The sequence below is a fragment of the Girardinichthys multiradiatus genome, chromosome X (assembly GCF_021462225.1).
Source record: "Girardinichthys multiradiatus isolate DD_20200921_A chromosome X, DD_fGirMul_XY1, whole genome shotgun sequence".
NCBI classification, from domain to species: Eukaryota; Metazoa; Chordata; class Actinopteri; order Cyprinodontiformes; family Goodeidae; genus Girardinichthys; species Girardinichthys multiradiatus.
Window position 1 is genome coordinate 7,151,158 of NC_061817.1, and position 22,921 is coordinate 7,174,078.

Here is a 22,921-nt window from a genome sequence, read left to right on the forward strand (position 1 = left end):
TGGTTTTAAATTTGTAGTACTGTACTGTCTAGGTAAAAAACTTATGTTTCTGTAGCCCTTCATCATGTCCACCTCTTTTCCCTGGAAGTTGATGCAAGTATGCTAAAAATGCTTTTACAGTTATATTTATGTTTGCATTCTCATTTAGATATCCGAATCTCAAGAGATATGACAAACATTTTTCTTTTACCAAGGCAAATGTTTTCTAAGTGCAATTTATAAACTAAAGTTAGAAAGGTAATTTTTGTGATATTAAATTAACTCTGCTATGAAAACATGAACCAATTCACAGTTTCTAATACCACTTGTTTGTTCAGTTTACAGAAAACAGTAAATCATGCACTAACTGATCCTAAATAAACAGGTCTGATTACTCCAAGGCTGTAGGTCTCAAGATTTGTATAACAAATACCCAGTCATTAAATATCAAGTTTTCTAAGTACCAAAATCATTACTATAACATCAATGTGTCCTGTCTACTCTGATGCTGGATTAAAACCAGAATTAATAAAGTTAATCAGGCAACTAGGATACTGTCTTGAGATATCAGTTTTCCAGATCAAAAGTGCCCTGGCACAAGTGGGCAACCATCTGCTCCAGGTGATTGCCTACATGTCCCAGATGGCCTCCAGATTAAAAAAAAATAGAAATAAGTACCACCATCATGACAGGTATATTAAAATAGCAGGGCATCAGGACTTTGACTTTTTTTTGTTGTGTTATGTCATAAATTAACTGAAACCTTATCATCCTTCAGCTTTGAATGGTGTTTAAGGGATATTATGTGATTGTTTATTAAGTTTTTTCAAAGTTAGTATGTCCCTGTTTGATGTTGAAAAAAATAAGTCAGAATTCTTTGTGGTAAGTCTGAGGTTTTACAACAACCGTGACCTGAAATCCAATATGGCTCCCATGCAAATAAAACAGTGTCAAAGCTGCAGAAAAAACTGTTTAATTCTTGTTATAATGATTAGTATCTTGATAAATCTTTTTGCATTGCTATGCAGTCTGCATTAGTGAACAGGTTACTGCAGAGTTCAAATTGAAAAATGCTAGGCTAACTTCTAATAGGAGTTAGCATAGTCATTAAGCATATCAATTACAAACCCCCATGTATTTATGAACTTGCATCTGGAAAATGGTTAAATTAGGTTTTATGTCGCTCCCAGATTCAACTTTCAACTTCAGAGGTAATTAGGATACAGCAAAAGTAGCATCCTGGTTCACTGTGGTTCTTTTCAGTCCGTTAAGGTTTCTCCACTGCAAATTTCTGATCAAGCAAAGATAAATGTGTTTCAAGATTTAATCGTTTTTATTTTTTATTTTGTTGCTCTACACATGCTCTACAGTTATTTGCATATGTTTACAGATATTTGATAGCATTTTTCCACCAGTGGAACTGATTAGAGAAGTATGGCTCTTCGATGGTATAACGAACTTCATGCATGAACATCCTGGACGTTAAGCTCCTAAATAATGTTCCCAGTGTGACTCTTTTACATAATACCTGCCCATGAGTCTGCTGTGTTATAAATGACTTGAAATGTTCCTTTGCTCAAACACTTCAGATATATAATTACAAAGGTTGTCAAACTGGAGCCTGGTTTATCTTATCTTGTTCATATCACACAATCAAAGACTGGGTCAGTGTTTAACATAGGTCAGTTTATAGTATTCCTCCTAGCTTTTGCAATTCACGAGCTCTGATACCCGTACTCGTACTCGTCGTCTTCCACTTATCCGGGACCAGGTCACGGGGTCAGCAGACTCAACAGAGACACCCAGACGTCCTTCTCCCCAGACACCTCCTCCAGCTCCTCCGGGGAAAGCCCAAGGCATTCCCAGGCCAGCCAAGAGACATAGTCCCTCCAGCGTGTCCTGGGCCATCCCCTGGGCCTCCTCCCAGTGTGACGTGCCTGGAACACCTCCCGAGGAAGGCGTCCAGGAGGCATATAGATGCCTGAGCCACCTTATCTGGCTCCTCCCGATGTGGAGGAGCAACGGCTCTACGCCGAGCCCCTCCCAGATGGCCGAGCTCCTCACCCTATCTCTAAGGGAGTGCCCGACCACCCTACGGAGGAAGCTAATTTCAGCCGCTTGCATCCAGGATCTCGTTATTTCGGTCATGACCCAAAGTTTATCGCCATAGGTGAGGGTAGGAACGTAGACCGACCGGTAAATCGAGACCTTCGCTTTTTGGCTCAGCTCTCTCTTCACCACAACGGAAGGCACAGCGCCCCCATTACTGTGGCAGCCGCACCGATCCGTCTGTCGATCTCCCACTCCATTCTTCCTTCACTCGTGAACAAGACCCTGAGATACTTGAACTCCTCCACTTGAGGCAGTAAATCTCTTAATCTGGGTTTGAATGGCTATACATCCAACCCAATGTGGAGCTGGAAAACAAAGAACTTTACAAGTTTTTTGTTTTTTTTATCTTAGCTATGTCAACACAAGTGAGACATCCCTTCCCACTGATAACTGCCACCACAAAGCTGGAAAGTGTATGTGTGGGTGTATTGAGGTTATGCACATAGAATTTGAAATGTAAAGAAATGAAAAACACACCAAGATAATCCAGTTCTTCTCTGCAGCAGAGATCAAACCAACATAGTTATAATTATATTGGTAGTTCTATAAAAGAAATTGAATTTGATTGCAGGTTAATCTCTTGTGTTGTCAGATATGGTCTGTCTCTAGGAAAAGTTGAGAGCATGCCCCTTTATCGCTCAATAGCATGGTATTGTATAACATCCATGCTCTCGCTCTGCATGCATGACATATCTGGCTCACCTATTATGGATTTATGTCTGATCCCATTATGTTTTCATCACATAACACCTACAAAGGTAAAGTGGACAGAGGGAGGAATAGTGTGTAGCAGGGAGGGTGCAAAGTGGGAAAGGAGAGTGTAGAAAAAGAGACTAACAGAGGCTCCTCCTCGTTCACGGTGTGCGTTTCTTGTGTTTTTCTCATCCGACTTCTCACTCACACTCTCGCTCAGCAGAGGCTCAGAGGTAGGGAGCAAAGATTCTCACTTGGAAAGGGTGGAGAGAGAATTTTTATCTTTTATTTTTTTCTGACTGAGAAAGAGACGCCAAAAAAGAAAAAACAAAAAGGTAGAAATTATTTTGTTTATTCTGGGGGAGGGGCAGTGCCACCAGAGCCTTCCTGTCTGCCTGTCTGCTGCATGTGCTCAGCCTGCTTACACACTGTGTTTCCAGATGGAGAGGAAGCAGGAAGAGGTGGACCACCTGGAGCACCCAAGCCCACTGACTGACAAGGAGAGGGTGATGATCCTGGACTCGTGGGCGAAAGTCTACCAGAACTGTGAGGAGGCCGGGGTTGCCATACTGGTCAGGTATTTCCATCTGCTGTTTGAGGTTTTGATTAATGTGATTGTTGCTTTATGAAGGATTGTGGCGAATGTGATGCTGTTGTGATGGGTTTAATCACAACCCATAAATTTGATATTTTCCCTATATAGACCTTAAATTCTAGTAATGCAACTACTGAAGCCAGTAAATGTACGACCTATTTTTCCAGGAAATATGTCTAGATTCCAAACTGAGGAGTTTCCTTCCTAAAATGCAACAGATGACACACGTTAATGATAATTTTGACCATGCAATAGCCTTATCTCTCACTATCTTCATAAAAGAACATCATAAAAATTATAAAAATCCATTATGGAAACATCTTTGGCTGTCTTTCCCTTGCAGCACAGGCCGTGTTTTGAATACCTGCAGCCACAGGACTCCATCACTCAGCGAGACCTTTAAGCCTTCCCAGAAAACAAAAGGCTTAGTTTATTTTAATTTCTTTTATTCTGATACACTCAATCAGTTGTTTCAGCTTTTTGATTCATCTATTTATGGCAATCTCGCAGAGCTGTTGGAAAGACTTGCAATCGCTTTCTTTTTTTAGCATTAACACTGAAATCCAGGAATGGGAAACTGTTGTAAAAGTCAGGCATCTGCACAGATGCATGGAGGCTTTTGACTTTGGTTCATGTGTGACAGGATTTACCGCATGACACAGCGTGCCTTAATAATCCTTTTTGATTGCAGAGGGGCTTCATGTGAGAGGTGTCACATGTTGCTAGTAAAGCAATGTTTTTTTTATCCTCTCAGATTGCTGAAGATTTTGATATAAAAATATAAAAAATATTCAGGTCTGCCCCTTGGACTAGGGAAGAACATTTGCCCCAGTCTCCAGACTTTTGGAGCCTTTAAGAAGTTTTCTTCCAGGATTGCCCTGTATTTAGTCCTATCCATTATCACATCAACTCTTACCACATTACACTGCCTAGACTGCACTAAATGTTAATAATTGTTTTTAAGTTTAAGTTTCTATTCCTGAGGAAAAAAATGATCACACTTGTTTAATGGAGCACAAAATGTTTTAGAAGGTCCAGTGTTGGTAAGGTGGTCAAGCCATTAAGAAACGTTAACTTTCATTGTCAGCAGACATCACCAAGAAGCAACTTTTTCACTAAAACGTTGTTGAAGTACCTCACATATTGACTCATTTTACTAGTTAGGTGATGTCTGAAGGTAAATGACCGTACCAAATTGTGTGCAGTAGTATTAGAATAAAGGGAGCTAAAAAAATAAAAATGTTGAAAACCAAAATCATTTTCCATTCACTTCCTAGATGTGCTACTTTGTATTGGTCCACCACATAAAGCCCCAACAAAATACAGACGTTTATGGTTAGGACAAAATATGAAAAAAAATACTTTTCTGTGGCACTTCAGCTGCAGCACATTCACAACAAGCACTTAAATAAAATTGATAAATGTACATGGACATGACTCCTTTTTGACCTCGTATTTTCCATACTTAGATTCCAACACAGAGTCTATGGCCTTTAGGAATTTGAGGAATGACGATTGATTGGAAAACCTTGCCTTGTGAGATACTCTGTTAGGTAGTAAGAAATAAATCCTGTCACTCTGCTGAAGAACCTCAGCGCTAATATTAATCCAACAAAATTACAGTCTTTTTGGGTAACAGATAAGATCCACGGAAGTAAATCACAGCACTCAGTCTCTGAAATTAGAAGATGTCTTTAATTCAGCTCTTCAATTATTCTTGAAATAAGATAAGGAAGGATTTAGAGTCCAATGACCACAGAAAAATCTAATTAGGCTATTTATATGCATCCACAGGTCATGCAATTACAAGACAGAGATTAAACACTGTCACTCCTTATTAGTTTGCAGCGAAACCGGGACCATGAAGCTCCGGCATTTTCAAAGCCTTCCACCCATCTGAACTCTCCAAAGGACACTCCAACTTCCTCCCTTTTCACATGTAAAACCCTGATATGTAGGCATATGTGTCAGAGCTAGCAGAAAATAAATATTTGCTTCCTTTTTGTGTAAGCAGTTGCAGAGCTAGGGGTAGACGGGACATCTTGATTTGATAGCCAGCAGCCAGATGCTTTGGCCCTCTTCCCAGAACTGTGTGAGGGGGTGAGCTTTTAGGTTTCCCTTTGCTATTTCCAATATACACTATAATACCTCTGAGGGTCAAGCGAGGGTGTAATTAAAGAAAACATCAAAGTGACTATTTGTTCTCTGATAGGGCCCAGCTTAAATCAGGTTGGACAAACAAAGAAAATGTAGACCTGGAACGTCTGTTGAAACAAGAAAACTGCCTGTGTCCCAAACAAATTGGAAAAAAAACATGAAGTAATCATTGTCACAGGTAACTTTAACTGCAGTAAATATACAGTAAATCAGGAGAGGTAGCCTTGAGAGGGGAATTCAATTTTGCATTAGGCCCTCTCTAGTTAGCAATACACCCTATCAGACATCTGAGAAGAAAGGTTTGCAAAGGAATGGCTAATGGTTGAGTGGCACATAACAAAAACGATGTTTATAAATTTAGCTTTATACCTTATTTTTGTCATAAACAAACAGAAGATCAAGATAACAGGGCAGTGATTTGTACTATTGTCTGAATGTAAGAAAGATTCTAGTCCAAATCCTTCGGTAGTTTGAATGCATTGCCTATGCATTTGCAAATTGTTTCCTTGGTACCACAACTTCCTCTCACACCCTCAATCCACCCCCAAGGATTAATTTGTGACTCTAAACTGTGTACAGATTTAATCGGTGTGTACATGGTTGATGTAAGTTGGTCCTGTGGTGAAAAAGTGCCTTGTGCAATTTGTACCTCATCCCCTACTCTCTCAGGATACACTATGCAGACACTCTCTCTGCACTAATGAAGATTCACTCACCTTGGCATGCTCGCAGTTACCCCAAAGGCAACGTAGTCCAACCTGTTTTCTTAGTTTAACCAATAATTGACCAACTGGGGGCATCCATACACTGTGTATATTGCATTGAACTTTAATCCCCAGGTGGTCATCAAATATGGAAAACAAGGGCAGCGACATCATTGCAAAACTAACTTAATATTCCCTGACACAGTAACAGACTTCACATTTTACAGGATCCCAATACACACAATGTATTGTGTGTTGGAGAACCATTTGTATGGTGGAGAACATACAAAATAGGAGCACATCATAAGCGACGCATATGGTAGGACATAATGCTCTTTGTTTCTTTATGTTTGGACCCACATGAAACGAGATTTTAGATATGCCAAAGTACATCACGAGATAAACAGTGTGACACAGCTATACCTCTCCAACTCACCCTGTACCTAGTTAAGGCTCTCTGTGCTCTATGTCTGAAATTTACCCTAATTGTTTTCCTCCTTTAAAGGCTTTTTGTGAACTTCCCTTCATCTAAACTGTACTTCAGCCAGTTCAAGCACATTGAAGATACACAGCAGCTGGCGCAGAGTTCCCAGCTCAAGAAACATGCTCAAAGAGTCATGAACGCCATTAACACATTGGTGGAAAACATTGACAACTCAGAGAAGGTGACCTCAGTGTTGAAGCTGGTGGGCAAAGCCCACGCTCTCAAACACAAGGTGGATCTGGTGTACTTCAAGGTAAAAACTATTTGAACAAAATCAAGATGAACATTGGAAGGCTCAGAGACTTGAGATTTAAAGCTGAAACCTGATATTTACATGCAATGTATAAAATAATGTATACCCTTTATTCTCACTGTTCAATGTTAAATAACACTAAACGTTTCCAGTTTTAGGTCAGGTAGTATTACCAAATGTAATTCTATTTGCCTAATGCCAGAATCCTTAGCATGATAACATTTTGAGTGTCAGTTTACAAATGTCTTTCAATTGTGCTAAATATAGACGCAGAAACTGCACCCACAATCCGTTTCAAGTTTAATAAAGAGTCTTATGGGTTGTAAGGAATTACATTTGCATATTCTTCTCCCATAAATTTTTACATTCTGGTGATGAGCATATGCTTTGCATATTCATAAAGGCAAACATACTTAAAAGTTTCCACCGACTGTTCCACTCATTTTACACAATCAATTTGCACCTGCTTTGTAGATCAGCTGTGCGCACGCAATCCAATTTGCACGTGTTTTAATACAAGCAAACCTTTTGAAGATCAGGCCCTATGTTGTGAAGTGAACAAGTCTTTCACACCCATACTTTACAGTTGGGATGACCTTCTCAGGCTTGTAAGCTTATCTTTTTTTCATCCAAATGTTATGATGGTCATAATGGCAAATGATTTCTATTTTAGTTTTATCAGATCACAAGACATGTCTCCAAAAGTCATGTCCATTTCCTCTCTGCATTTATAAATTGTAATCAGTTTTTTAGTTGCTTTAATCATATCTTACCTGATTTCTTTTCTTTTGATTTTCCATGATGTTGCACAGGGAAGCAGTGTGACTGAGAACTTAAAACACATCTATATGTGTGCCTTCATTTAATCCAAATACTGGCAACTGACCTATAAACCTATAACAAGTATCAAAAAGCCATGACCTCATCATCAGGGCATTTTCAAATAGTTTAAAGTATAGTAATCTTAGTGGATGTAAACTTCTGACTTTGAAGAAAGCAATAAAAAAAAGTCTCAAACAAGTCTTCTTATTCTGGAATTTAGCAAATAGAAATAATTTTGGTTAACTTAATGGACCTAAAAGATGACAAGTTTAGCCTGATTGTAATGTTCGTCAGTGTGTCGGTTATGTACTCTACCCATAAAAAATAAAAAATCCAAATAAAATAGCTTCTTTTTAAATCAAGTAGAGTGACAAAATAAAATGAATCAGTCAATATTGAGGATAATCATGAACCAAAATCTGTTACATTTACTAGTTTGTTGGTCCTCCTGTGCCTTTTATGTCAGTTTGAATTGCCAGAGGAAAGAAGTCACTTGTGAAAAACAGATTTCTTCTTCATTCGGGTTCAAACATGCCAAAATGGTGCATGACAAGGTTATATTCTGAAAAGCTGATCTTACTACTGTTAAAACCTGTTTGAAGAAGAAAACTGATGAAGTTCATGTCTCAAAGAGTTTAAAGTGGCACAAAAGCCAGAGAACATCCAACAAAGTAGTAATACTGTGACTTCATGTTTTTTGCAATGAGTTGTAACAAAAGTTGAAACCAGCCATTTCAGATAAACTAACTACTAACAGCCTAGGAAAGACGTATAGAAAGAAAACCTACTTGTTAAGCTGAGGTATTTTTGAGACAGTGATGCAAAACAAATAATTTAATTGTAGATTCTATTTTTTTGAGTCAGTTCTGCTATTTATTCCGTAATTTTAATAAGTTACCAAATTGTTCTAGATAGGCTTCACAGAACCAAGAAATTTCTGATGTGTTTTTGTTTTACCTTTCTATTCAATATGTGAGATTCAAGGAACATGCATGAAAGTAATTACTGAGTGGGTTTCACATTTAAAATTAATAATTGGGGTACAGTAAAACTGGCATCCAAAGACATCTGTATTCTGTGGCAAAATTAGTAACAACAACTGAATTTAGTAATCATTTTTCTAAATGTCAAACTCTTCCTTAAATGACACTTTGAGGTAAATTACTGTTTGTGTCTTGTTCAGATCCTGTGCGGTGTGATTCTGGAAGTCCTGGGAGAAGAGTATCCAGAGGTTGTGACACCAGAGGTGGGCATAGCATGGACCAAATTCCTGGCTACTGTCTGCTCTGGCATCAAAGCCATCTATGAGGAAGTGGGCTGGACCCAACAATCAACCTCCACCGGCTGAAACCTTTTCGTTATTACTCCTATAATGAGGAACTTATTATCGCTTTGCAGCTTTATGCAACAGCAATCAGAAGATTGTAATATGATAATGCAGTTTGTTGCTATCTATGATAATCATGGAATATGTAAAAAAGCTATGTTATAAACAAATATAGAAACATGTACTGTGCCCTTTTTTATAGCAAGCATTGTGTTTTTAAGAGAAAGAGAGCAACCCTCGCCTTACTTGTTCTCTTTTAAAGACTAATCCATTTAAGATTGAAAACAGAGAAAGAAAATACAAACAGATGGAAAGGTGAATAAGAGGTCACATTTGACTTGGGCGTGCCTTTTATTAATTGTGTTCATGTATAAATGAAAATGTAAACAGAATTATTTCTGAACATTCAGATGTTTTACAGATGTTTCCTCCTTTCAGTCTATACTTACTCATGTCAGCTTTGTTACATTTTCAATAATAATGCTGGTGATTGTACTTTTCCCCTCATTGAAACTCACATTTGTATGTGTAATTGAGGATTATTTGAAGTAAACAGACAATACAAAACCTTCTTATTCAAACTCATAGTGTTATTTTATAAACTTTTGTAACTCACAGAAAGCTGCCTTTCTTTCTACCATGGCCTAATGTTACCGTACACTGCTTTGATTAGCTGTTCAAAGCAGTACCACTTTGCAGATTTCTTCTGTTTCAGCTTTTTTCAAATGACGATTTGATGAGAAAAAAGCTATCCAAACTAACCTAGCCCCCTGAGAAAAGTTATTGCCCACTAAACCTAAAACTGGCTTTGCCAGTCAGGCTAAACAGCTGTCATCAAGTCTTTTAATAATTGTAAATAAGACTTTTATATTGCTGTGGATGAATTTTGACAATCTGCAGAATGTATAACTCTAGCCAAACCGCAGGGTTTTCAAGCCTGAAAGACCTGTTTAAGGGGATGTCACTGCATCACAACTGGATTCAGTCCAGACTGTGACTAGGCCACTACATCATTTTATTTTTTTGTTTTTTTGTTTTTTGACCCATTCAGATGTGCAATTGCTAGGTTTCTTTAAATTATTGTCCCGCTGCATAAAATTTCCTAGAATCAAATGTGGCAGAGAGCCTAATTTATGGATCCATCAGTTACAGCACGCCATCCTGAGGTCCTGAAGCAGTAAATCAACCCCAGATCATCACACTACTTCTTAAAATTTTCTTCTGATGTAATACCTACCTATAATGATGTTATACCTTCCAAAAAGTTCCACTTTTGTCTTGTCAGTCCCCAGTTCAGAGGTTTTTGGTAAACAGGAGAAGAGCCTTTGTGATTTGTTTGTGGTCAGCAATGGTTTTTGCCTTACTACTCTCCCCTGGATGCCATTTTCTTATAGAATCCTGAACACCCACCCAAAACTGGGTTCTAAATATTGTTTTATTTATTTATTTTTATTTTTTTCTCCTGGATGAGTTATTGCACTATTGTACTAATTTTGGCTGACTGACCAATCCTGGGGGCGGTTTACTAAGGTTCAATTTTTTCTCTATTGGTGGAAAATTGGTTTTCCTGTGGTTCACTGAGTTGGAGCATGATGTGTCGCTTTTTGAGATCTTTTAACCCACTTCATGCTGTCAGACAGGTTCTATTTAATATGCTTCTTGATTCTATAGGTCTGGCAGTAATCAGGTAGGAATGTGGCTGATCACAGTTAACTCATGGCTACCACAGTGGAAAATGCCTTTTACACATGGGCTGACTGTTACGGTTTGCAAGATATAGGATCCCAGAATGCAGACCAGAAGGCAGCATGACAGTAAGTGCAAAAGATTTAATAACAAAAAACTCACTCACTACAGAAGGCGGGAACAAAACAAACGGGCAGGCAAGACAGGCATGGCATGATCAAAAAAAAACAAGACTTGGTTTGAGAATGTTTCCGAGACAACTAACTGAACAGGTGTGTATATGGAGTGAAAACCAGGTGGAGCAAGGAGACAAATTAACTTGAAGCAGGTGAGCAGAATAAACTTAATTGACAGACAGAACAAAACGGGGCTGCGGCAAAAACGGAGACTCTAATATACAAACAAAACCAAACAGGACAAAACATGAACAAGACTAAAACATGACCAGGAAAATAGCAGAAGCATGATTCAAAATCTGAGAAGAAGAATAATAATAAATAAAAGAACGAGTCAAAACCTTAACTGTGAAAAACATAAGAAAAAAACAGAAACCAAAAAACCCCAAATCATAACACTGACGCCTTGTTTCCCTTAAATAAAATAATCATCTGAAAAGCCCCTTTTGTATTTACTCAGATTATCTTTGTCTGATATTAAATGTGTTTTGATGATCTAAAACATAAACAGTTTGACAAAAAAAAAAAAAAAAAAAGAAAAATATTTATACTGGGACAAATAATTTTCACAACACAGTAACTGGCTCTAATGTTGACAGTAAGAAGTGGCTGTTTACTGGTATCAAGATACACCATGGTTACAATTTTAAAGCTGCAATAAATTGTCCCTAATCCAATTCCTGTGGTTTAAAGTCCCATTAATGATAGCCATAGAAAGTGCGGGAGGGACTGTATTTTTGTTCAGCAGTGTGAAGCTAAAACCATGCAATGTTCCCATTCCCCAAACGTGTTGCTGCACACTGTTGATGGTTTGCTTTTCTCTCGGTTTATAAACAGACAGATTTGGCTTTTTTTTAAGGATTTCTGTTTGTAAATAAAAATCCACAGTTATGGTTATAAAACTAAAAGGGCACCACCTCTAACTTTTATTAAGATAACACTGTTTTAATACTACATTTGAAAAGCTAAAAGTGTTTTTTAGCAGCTAACTACAAGCAAGCTATCCAAGATGATAGCCTAATTAGTTTGTTAGACACAAAGTCAGATTTACTCATTGCCCCCCCACCACCGCCTTTCGCCGCCATTCCTTCTCTACAAAGAGCAGAACTGGAATTATATTTTGCACAGAAGCTCTTGAAAAGCTTCTACCAAATTTAGCTGTGATGGTTCTATATTTTTGCTTAACGACGTGAAATTAAAATCGGAATAAGGTAAAATAAATGTTATAGAAAGCAATATTTAACTGTAATCATGTTACATATTTGGTTTGATTTTCTATTCATAAATACCAACCCATACCATATCATGACTAGTTGACAGATTTGTATCAAAATTTGCAACGTTCTTCAGATTTTTATGACAGATGCTTATAACTCTGCTCTTTGTCTCCTGGAATGTCATGAATGTCTATTGTGTTTAAGGTGAATATCATCACCTTAAGCAAAGCTCAAGGATTTCTTACGTAATGTAATGTATTAATTGAAAAGATAGAACCAACTTGTTGAACATGTGTTGTAATGTTTTCCTAAACCTTTTTCAAAAATGGTGTCCTTCCTTGAACACAAATGCAACATCAAGCTTGATTTGGCTTGCTGTGCTAACAACATGGTGTGGGCTGTTTTCAAAATAACACAGCGTACTGCGTTTGCCTCCTGGCCGTTCCAGCGAGAACCAGCCTTGATCCTGGCTAATCCTCTGTACTAATCTCCCCAATCACGATTGAGAGCCAAGGCAGGAACAGTCTGACTGCTACAGACCCAATCTCTGCCCTGCACCATTCAAACCTTTCAATGGGGTAAGAAGCTTTGGTGTTATAGACCAGCAGCAGGCCCCAAGGCGGGAGACACTTGGGGGTAGAACCATGTGCACAACCATGATGGTCCTGACCACTAATGCTGTCATCCTGCGGCAGAGGTTCTCCAACAAAATCAAGCCGTGAGTACTAATCGTAATCACCTTCAATAATGACAATAGTATGTGGTGGTCCTTTTAGAATACTTCATCACTGTGTTTGCAGTTACCTAGTGTTTTTTTTTTTCTTTTTCTAAAACTAGTTTTTTCTTTAGATTTAGACATAAAGAAAGAAGCACTTTATAGTTCATGGAACTAGATAGATAACATCCTTTCAGTGAATTCTGAACACTCACACGTACAAGAAACATACAAAAAAAGGCATATGTGTTTCATGCGTAGGAGAGTGTGTGAAACAGAAAGAAGGGACTTATTTGCATCATTGATTTGAAAAGTCTTGTGATTATTTAAGGGTTGGCCTTGATCAGCAGTGTGTGGATTAAGTGGCTGCCTTCATAACAACCATGTATTCTGTTTTTTCTAATCTGGAGATGAATAGAGGAGAAAATAGCAGAGCCCTTGAGTTCATGGCTACTAACTGACTCAAAGTGCAATCTTCCTATTTCTCCCAGGGGCCTACTTACACACTCTCCAAGCGATAGCAAACAATGATACGTGGTTATGGCATCGTGGAGCACAGTAAACATGTGGCTTTCACAATTAGGAGCTGATAAAAAAGAACCTTGTTTTTTAATGAGGCCTTTAACCAGCATGTAAACTTTTTATGGAGCTGTAAAATATGAAAAGAATACAGAAATATCATTTGTGGCCGTTTGTTGACAGGGATAAGATGGCTCTCTTCATAGGACAGTTTCCTGCTGGTGGGGGTGTTGGGGGGTCGGGGGCACCACCAGTTTAGCTTGTGAAGCTTTAATTGTGAAAGGAAAGGAAAATGATACATAACCTACATTTTCTTTTACAGGTAAAAATCTGGAAAGGTTGATGTCCATTTGCCTTCTTATTCTGATTAACTTGCTTAAATTCCTGTGGATCTGAATTCACCATATCATTAAACATAGTTTTCGTGTGATTTAATCCCAGTATTATACTGAGGTATGTAACTGAACATATTTGAACAAACAGCATCATGAACACCAAAGAACACAGCGGACAGGTCAGAGATGAGGTTTGTGAGAGGCTTTAAGCAGGGTTAGGTTATAAACCAATGTGGAAGAACAACATGTGGAAGAAGGTACTTCAGTCAGATTAGACTGAACGTTAACTTTTTGGTCAACTTGCAATTTTGCCTTTGTGTAGAACTAACTTAACACAACACATTTTCCTACAACATCTTCTCCACTGTGAAACATGGCAGTGGTGGCATCATGCTGTGCAGGCACTGTCCTTCAGGAGGGACAAGGAAGATGATAAGAACTGACAGTTGCAGAGAAAGTGGATGGAGCTAAATACAGGACAATCCTGGAAGACAAAAGAATTGAAAGTGGGCCAGAGGTTGTAAGTGTTCTAGAGGTCTCCAGATGTGCAAAAAGACATTCAAAAGAATTGCAGCTGCAAATAAGCTAAAGAATGGCTCTAAAAAGTACTGACTCAGAAGAACTGAGATAGACTGTATTTGTAAAAAAAAAAAAGAAAGGAATTGAAAACCATGATAAAACCATCATAATGCATAAAAGTACAAGGGGTTTGAACGCTTTTACAACGCACTTTACATATCAGGAGGGCTTTTCTAGGCTTTTTGGGCAAAAACTGGAAATGCATTCAATACTGCATATTAATATGATGTTATATATGTCCACTCACAGGCAGAATAACGCTGATGATAAGGAAAAGCCATACATAAAGCGCAATGGAACAATGGAAACCCCGGAATGACAACAATTAAGGGTTAGAACACTGAAGCAAATCAAGGCAATTACCTTAGAACACATTTTCATCAAACCAGATGCATAAAAAAAGCCTAGAAGCCTGTCCCACATTTGGCTTTTACGTTCTTCTAATGCTAAATGATTTAGTGGCCGAACAACAATCCGTCATCTCTTATTAGAAATGCATTGCCTCACTGCTACCACTTTTAAACACAGGGGTATAACACCTCTATTCCTAAGCAATAAACCAACCAATAATTGTGAAACAAATAAAACACATTCCTAAAATGATGTCTGATGTGACACATTTTTCCCTTTTATTGACATGTAGGTGTTTTGCAGGGTCATGGTGATTCATTGTTTCTGAATGGTTATTGTCAGATTGTTACTTAGCTACTCAGAGCAGTTCTGTCTGCTTAAAATCCAAATTTCAACTTTAAAGTTACATGAATCTTTTAAAAAGCATAATGGAGCGTTGAATTTGTTGGTATTTAAACTTGTAAAAGACTAGGAAGCCAAGAACATTAATAAAGCATGAAAATGTCAGTGCTTTTCCTCAAAGTTCTGTTGTCATTTGAAAAAAAAAAAGTGCAAAGCTGGAACTTTTATTTTCATTGCACTTTTGCCTCACAATCAATTACTATTTCTGAATGTGTGCAATTTTCTTGGCACTCTTATTGCCTATTGCATCCTGACTGAAACGAGACATATGCTCACAGACAACCCTCCCACCAGAGAGTTATGAAAAAGTCAAACTTGTTGTTCAACTCGTCGAGATAACTGTGGAGTTATTGAATTTGCCATGACAGAAAAGGAAAACATCGCCTTCTACAAAGTTTTCCCTCAGTGTGGAGGAAACAAAATATGCCTGCATTAATAACACTCCAGGGCAAATGTTTAAAACAGAAATGATGTTTTTGTTTGATGGAATTGATGATTGAGTTAAAACAGGCCAGAAAAGCTGAAACCTCATTGCCTAAGAAACCCGAGATTGGCGATGTCTGCCCCACAATGAACTTTGAGTATCTGCTGCTGCAGTGCTAATACTAAATGATTCAGAAGCCAAAAAACAATTCACAATCTCTTCTAGGAAATGTTTTAGATAACTCACTTCTTTGTGGCCCTCTTCCTAAAAAATACACACACACATGCTGTTCATTGCAAAAGTACTCGTACTCGTACTCGTCTTCTTCAGCTTTATCCGGGACCGGGTCGCGGGGGCAGCAGACTCAGCAGAGACACCTAGACGTCCCTCTCCCCAGACACCTCCTCCAGCTCCTCCGGGGGGAGCCCAAGGCGTTCCCAGGCCAGCCGAGAGACATAGTCCCTCCACCGTGTCCTGGGTCGTCCCCTGGGCCTCCTCCCGGTGAGACGTGCCTGGTACACCTCCCGAGGAAGGCGTTCAGGAGGCATCCGGTATAGATGCCCGAGCCACCTCAACTGGCTCCTCTCAATGTGGAGAGTGCAATGCAGTAGAGCAATACAAAAGTATTCCTACCTATTAAACATTTTCCACATTTAGTTACATTACAACCTCAAACTCCAACGAATTCAATTGGTACTTTATATTGTAGAAAGAAAATCATTGTTCAAAGAAAGCAATTAAAAGGCCTGTTTACAGCTTGCTTCAAGCCATGTAGCATTTGGAGGAAGGTTTTTTGCTAAATATGACCAAAATTGATCTTTTTGCCCAACATGCAAATCACTATATTTGGCAGAACACCGCGCATAACCTCAAACACATTGTGTCATTGTACTTCTACTTTACAAATGGCATAAAATACACTAAACTATGTAGCTGTAACATGACAAAATGTAAAGCAGTCCAAGTGGTATAAATGTTTTGGAAAGGCACTGCAAAATTAACAAAATTAATTGTTAATCTTTTGTTTTTTCCTTATGGATTCGGATATCCAGGCTTGTTTCTTTTGCTACTACAGGGGACCATTGATAAAATCCTTTTGATGTTTTCTCCGTTTGATCTCATCTTCCTTGGTCTGCTTTCGACAGCCGAAGACTCTCACCAAGAGAAAATATGAAGCAATGTGGCCTACACAAACAGTGAGGGCTGTTCTGATACCGCCTTGCGCTCGATCTCCAGCTGAGGCTTTCATTACTGAAGCAGGATGTGGAAACTGTGTCAGCATAGGTTTATAGTCTCCTGGGAGAGGGACACCTTACAAATGGTGAATTTGAGCCAATAGAAATTATTTATGACCTAAAGGCTTGTGTTTTTCTTGTTTAAGTGGCTATATTCCTGATTTGTGCGTAGATAAGTTATGACATTATAAAGTGCACTTTAAGGAAGCTCCCCTGTGTCTCTATTTGAGGCAATTGTTTAGAGTCCAGTCTTTTCTTCTGTCACTAAAAGCAGACTAAAACTTTATTTCCTGTTCTTTTACTGTTGGGTTACCAGTGTGTGGTCTCTATATAAGATGACTTGGACTCCAATCACAATTTTAAACATTTTAGACTCGACACAATGAAATCACGAAAGACTTGGGGCCAGTGACTTGTGACTTCTATTAGACCTGAGCCTTTGAACTTGATATGACTGATAACAAAAAGTGTGTCCCTTTTGCATTATGTCAATTAACTAACATTGACAACCAGTTTATACCAACTACCCAGATTCCCTAGATATGACACAAAAACCAGTGAAGTTGTGAATAAAAAGCATGAAGAAAAACAGCAGTGTTATTTAGCGGCATTTGGAGAAAAAAAATGAAATCAAAGGTCATTTGATTTGTAGTGATTGCGAGGTAGTGACAAAGGAACAAATTGCAGTACACAATCATCAAACTATGTCCATCTAGTGATTCATTTCTTGGTAATGTTAGCGTAATAGCTAAGCTGTTAAAAATATGGAGGCAGGAAAGTGGTTTTGCATACATGACCAAAACTGTTGCCTGTTCTTGTTCTCAGTTTCAAAAACATAAAACAACTGGTGAAAATCAGCACATCACAGCAAAGTGACGCCTTCATGTCTGCAAAATGCAATCTTAATATCATTTTTTAAATAACTGAACTTGCTAAAATGTAAATAAATTAAAACTTTAACTCTGAAATATTTTTAAATGAAAGTTACTTTAATGCAATTTACATTTAATTTCCTGCATCTAACAAAACATTTTCTAGAACAAATAATTTCTCAAGTTTCCGATTAATGAAGCTGCCATGTGTGTCTGTGTTCCCACATAAAGTCCAGTTGAAACTAGGCACTAAATAAAAATATGATCATTTTTTTTATTAGCATTAATTCAAACTAAACTATTTCTTATTTTAAATCAGTTAGGATCACCAAAATAAGTTTTTTTTATAAATACCAGATTTAACAGATCTTGCCTTTTAAATTCTATGACTTGGGTCAAACCTTCTGGGTATCCTTCCACAAGCTTGTCACCAATGTTTGCTGGAATTTTGGACCATTCCTCCTGACAGAACAGATGTAAGTGAATCAGGTTTGTACGCTGCCCTGCGAAAACACACCTTTGCAGCTCTGCCTACAAATTTTCTATGGAACCTTGTAGGTAATGCGATGCTGTGCTTAGGATCACCAATTTGGAAAACCCATTTATACCCAATCTTTAATTTCCTGGCTTATGTCTTGAGATGTTTTTATATTTCCACATACTGTTCTTTCCTTGGTATGCCCTCTATTTTTGAAAGTACCCCAATTCCACCTGCAGCAAAAAACTCACACAATATTATGTTAATATCTCCATCCTACAGACTGTTTTTTTTTTTTTTTTCATATTGCTTTTGAAGCAAAGGCTTCTTCTTGCTCAGCCCATGTTGATGCAGGACTTGTTTCACTCTGGACAATGAAACTCTCTTAGCAGCTTCAACCAACATCTTCACAAGGTCTTTGCTTTTGTCCCGGGGCTGATCTGCACATATGGGCACCAAAACAAGTTCATCTTGTCTCCCATCTTGTTCCTAATCAGCATGATGCCTGGATATTTGCATGGTTTGTATGCTAGCATATTACTGTTTAAAACTTATAAATAGACACTTTCAGACATCTGAAGTTGTACAAAGGTCGAAACAGATGCATGGAGGTCCGCAGTTCTCTTCCTGATAACTCATCTGATTTATTTAATTTTTCCTCGTTTTGACTTAACCTATCAGAAGCTTACAAAGGCCGTGGACGTTTTCAAATTCTTTAAAGGCATGGTAATCTTAAAATATGTAAACGTCTGAATTTGAAGAAAGCAAAAAAAACATTCTCATTATTCTGGCATTTAGCAAATAGAAATAACATTGATAATCCTAACTGACCTCAAACAGGAAAGGTTTATTCTGATTTAATGTCAGACATATAGTATTTATACAGTGTATCTTAAAACCTGGTTTTAACTGTATTTGAATAATTCTAGAAAGCTTTCTATGTTTTCCAGAAAGCATCTCTTAATTAGACAAAGCATACAGATGCATACAGTCTCCTTCCTTTTTGAAAGGCCTTGCTTCAATAAGGGATGGGTAGGGTACGGTAAAAAAAAAAGGGGCAGAAACTACTAAATCCTTATGTTGTCGTTCGGTTCACAGTGAAATGCAAAATAAACTCGGCTGCACTTTCTGCTCATCCTACCAAATAAATAAACCTGCGATGTCACTCATTTTTGAAAACTATTATTAAATATGTATTTAGTCAAAGTAATTGTTTCAGACTTAAATTGGAATGACTTCAATGGAAAGATGTGAGAGTCATTACTTTATCCTCGAGACTTGGAGGATAAAGTAATGACTTGAGCCCACCTCTGTATTAGGTTGCTATTAGTTGCAAATACAACTTTGACCTGCACTGCACTTAAAGGGTTGTGTTCAGAAAGATTTAAAGAGATTGTAGACAGTGTTATGAAAAAAACTACACACAAAAAAAATAAAAGAAATAGTCTTAGTGTTTATGTAACCTAGAGCAAATAAACACATCTTCATCTCTGCAGATCTTTATGCAGGAAGGTGTCAAATCTGAGTTTTTTTTCTGTCATCGTCTGCTCTGCTCACAGATGGACATTAAACATAACTAAAATGTATTTTTTTTGTGTGAGTCAACATAAATACATATAAAATGTTTTTTATTTAGAACTACTAGAGCTTCCATTAGAGATAATTCCTTATAAACAAAATGTTTTGGACAGAAGGTGCCTAAGCCTCTTGCTGCAACACAAATTGTTTTCTTTGATTTAATTATGGGACTGCACGGTGGCGCAGTTGGTCACACTGTTGCCTTGAAGCATGACGGTCCTAGGTTTGACTCCTGGCTGGGGGTCTTTCTGCATGGAGTTTGCATGTTCTCCCTGTGCATGTTTGGGATCTCTCCAGGTACTCCGGCTTCCTCCCACAGTTAAAAAACATGACTGTTAGGTAAATTGGTTTCTCTAAATTGGCCTTAGGTGTGAATAGATGTGTGTATAGTTGTTTGTCTTATATGTCTCTGTGTTGCCCCTGCGATGGATTGGCAACCTGTCCAGGGTCTGCCCTGTCTTTTGCCTGTAGACTGCAGGAGATAGGCACCAGCCCCCCCGTGACCCGCGGTATAGAAGATGAATGAATGATTTAAGTACCTAAATCTATTTTTCTACCTCCCACATAAAAACTAAGATAAATACTGTAAATACATGCTAGATAAATTGAGAAAATGTGCCTCAACCACCACAATAATTCCTTTGATTATGACTTCTTTGACAAATGGAATGTTTCATTATAATAAATATGGTTGTGGGAAAACAGCATGTATCTGCAGATCTTAACATTCCTGATTTCAAAGGGCTGACATTATGCACTTTGCTAAATTTGGCATGTAAAATCGTTCTGTGCAGCTTTACGTTGTTGTCACGCCACGTGATTAAATAAAGCTGTGGAATGCCTCTGTATGGTGTTGTGTGTCCTGCTGAAACTCAGTGAAGCACAGGGCCAGGCACAGAGCCAGACTTTGCCATCATCTTTTAAAGAGTTTATGATGAATACTTCTCTGGCCTTTTTGAAGGTGCTTCCAGGTTTTTCCTGGATGCTGGATAAAGCAATAAAAGTCCAAAGGAGAGATTCAGAAAGTCTGAGGAAATAATCATCAAGACCATCGGATTGGCACAAAGATAACTTGAATAAATAAAAGAAATCTGATATCTTAAGGAACATAATAATTTCATACCAAATCAAAATGATCAAAGCTTGTAAATGATCAACTAAACAGTTGCTGGATGACTCATTTGAAATATTGTTGCAAACCAAATTCTGTCCATCTGACTTTATTCCAAGATAAATATGGATGTTTTGCGCCATCTAAACATCTGCAAAACATCAAACTACTACACTGACCACACCATGCCTAAAATGAAAAATTACATTGGCAGCATCATGAGGAGATGCTTTTCTTCGGCAGAGACAGAGGAGCTGATCAAAGCTAATGGGAAAATGGAGGGGGCTAAATACAGAGAAATCCTGGAAGAAAACCTGTTAGAGGATACAAAAGACTGGAGAATGGTGCAGATGCTCACCATTCAGCAGGACAAGGACTCTAAAACTACAATGGAATGGTACAGATTATCAGCAACAAAGTCTAATCCTTGAGAGCTACAATCCTGAAACCTTCAAATGCATTTTCTGCAACACGCCTGATTTAAATGAGTTGCTCATTGCCTCAGGCCTCTGCAGAGTTGACGGACATGCTGATGAGGGAATTCAACCATTTGATTCAGGTTTGTTGGTGAAGAGATGCATCTAAAAGTCGCATGATAGTAGCTCTCCAGGACATGATCAAAGCAAATTCATGCTTTAGAATGAACCAATCTGTGGCAAGACCTGAACATTGATGTTCACAGGTGCTCTCCATCCAGTCTGACTGTGACCGAGGTAGACTTGCAGCTGTGATCAAAGAGAAAGGTGATTCTAAAAAACATAGCCTGTCCTACTTTGTGTTGGTCTTTCACACAAAGGCCGATACAGTACAATGTAGTTGCAATATGAATATATGTGTAATTAATAAATTAGCAAGACACTGTATCAGTCAGGTGGCTTTATTTGCACATTTAATTGTACATGATTAAGGAATAAATATTTCACATGGAAAATTAGGTGTTTTGTGTATTTCATCTCTGACTCAATAGACAAAGACAGACGATTAGGCTCACTGCCAATGACTTGACGTCTCATCAAGCCTTGACCTTACTTGCTACTGGTTTCACCATTACTAATTTTAAACCTATGATGCCATCTAGTGGTGAACCTGTCTAGTACATCTCATTGTTTTATCTCTCTGATAAAAATGTCAGCTAGTATGCATAATAAGCTGCTTTTTTAAACACATTCCAAACCAGATGTACTGTAAATTCAATGTTTTACCCTCAAAACTCAATAAAAACTACACTACCCACAATGCAGCTGAAACAGGAAGCTCATGCTTTACCGGTGTAACAGTCTGCATGGAAACTATTCAGGAGTACAGATTAGAACAAAACCTTGAGCACCATTGTTTCGTACATCATATTCTTTGTCTTTGTATATCGCTAATCATAAGGTTTGATTAGTTAAAGTGTGTAACGGGGCTAACAAGCCATGGTATTCGTGACGGGTTTGCTGACTGCGGGATTAATGTTACCGTTATGTCGGCTCACTTAAGAACAGGGCAAATATTACACGCTAAAGACAAAATTTATATGAAAAAAGGGGGAGTTTTCTCTATTACAATCAAACCCGCTGTCTGTAGTTGTTTCTGTCGCTAAGAAACAAGAAAAGAAAACACTGCGTAGAGTAACTAAGCGGTTACCAATGGAAACAGGAGACGCCTAAACAGATTTAGTTAGCTTAAGCTTGTTAGCTTCCTTCAAATCTCTTCCCTACCAGCCAAGATTAAATATGGTGAGTAAAGTTTTTGTTTCTTTGTTAATTTTAAAGATTGTCCTGAAACTGTTAAACAATATATTTGGGGCTTGCCATAGCATTGCACAGGAGCAATGCATTCAATGCCCCATGCATTGCATGGAGGCACCTATTACTATTCACCTCTAAACTGGAATCTTTATTATTATTCTTCCGTCCAGATTAATGCGGCCCAAACCGCAGCGTGCACCCCCACAATATATATATCAAAACGTCCGGCTCGGTCTCGGGAGGTGTGCTATTACTTTTATTGGCGTTTCGAGTTACCATGGCGACGTAATTAACGAAAAACCCCCCCTAAAATCCCATAGAAATGAATGGAGTCAGGGGAGGAAGGAATCCTCACAATTCACTGTTTTTGAGGCTCTGCTGTATCGC

The 22,921-nt window shown here is 38.2% G+C and overlaps 1 protein-coding gene and 1 pseudogene across 1 annotated transcript; both read left to right on the forward strand.

Annotated features, from left to right (window-relative positions):
* Window positions 1-2,963: 2,963 nt before the first annotated feature.
* LOC124862479 (cytoglobin-1-like) lies at window positions 2,964-9,697 on the forward strand. The gene is made up of 4 exons (XM_047356433.1): window positions 2,964-3,119; window positions 3,225-3,361; window positions 6,746-6,977; window positions 8,983-9,697. Exons 2-4 carry the CDS (start codon window positions 3,225-3,227, stop codon window positions 9,145-9,147), a joined length of 534 nt encoding a protein of 177 aa, XP_047212389.1. The 5' UTR covers window positions 2,964-3,119; the 3' UTR covers window positions 9,148-9,697.
* Window positions 9,698-22,506: 12,809 nt separating this feature from the next.
* The window catches only part of LOC124862954, a 62,345-nt pseudogene continuing 61,930 nt past the window's right edge, over window positions 22,507-22,921 (forward strand).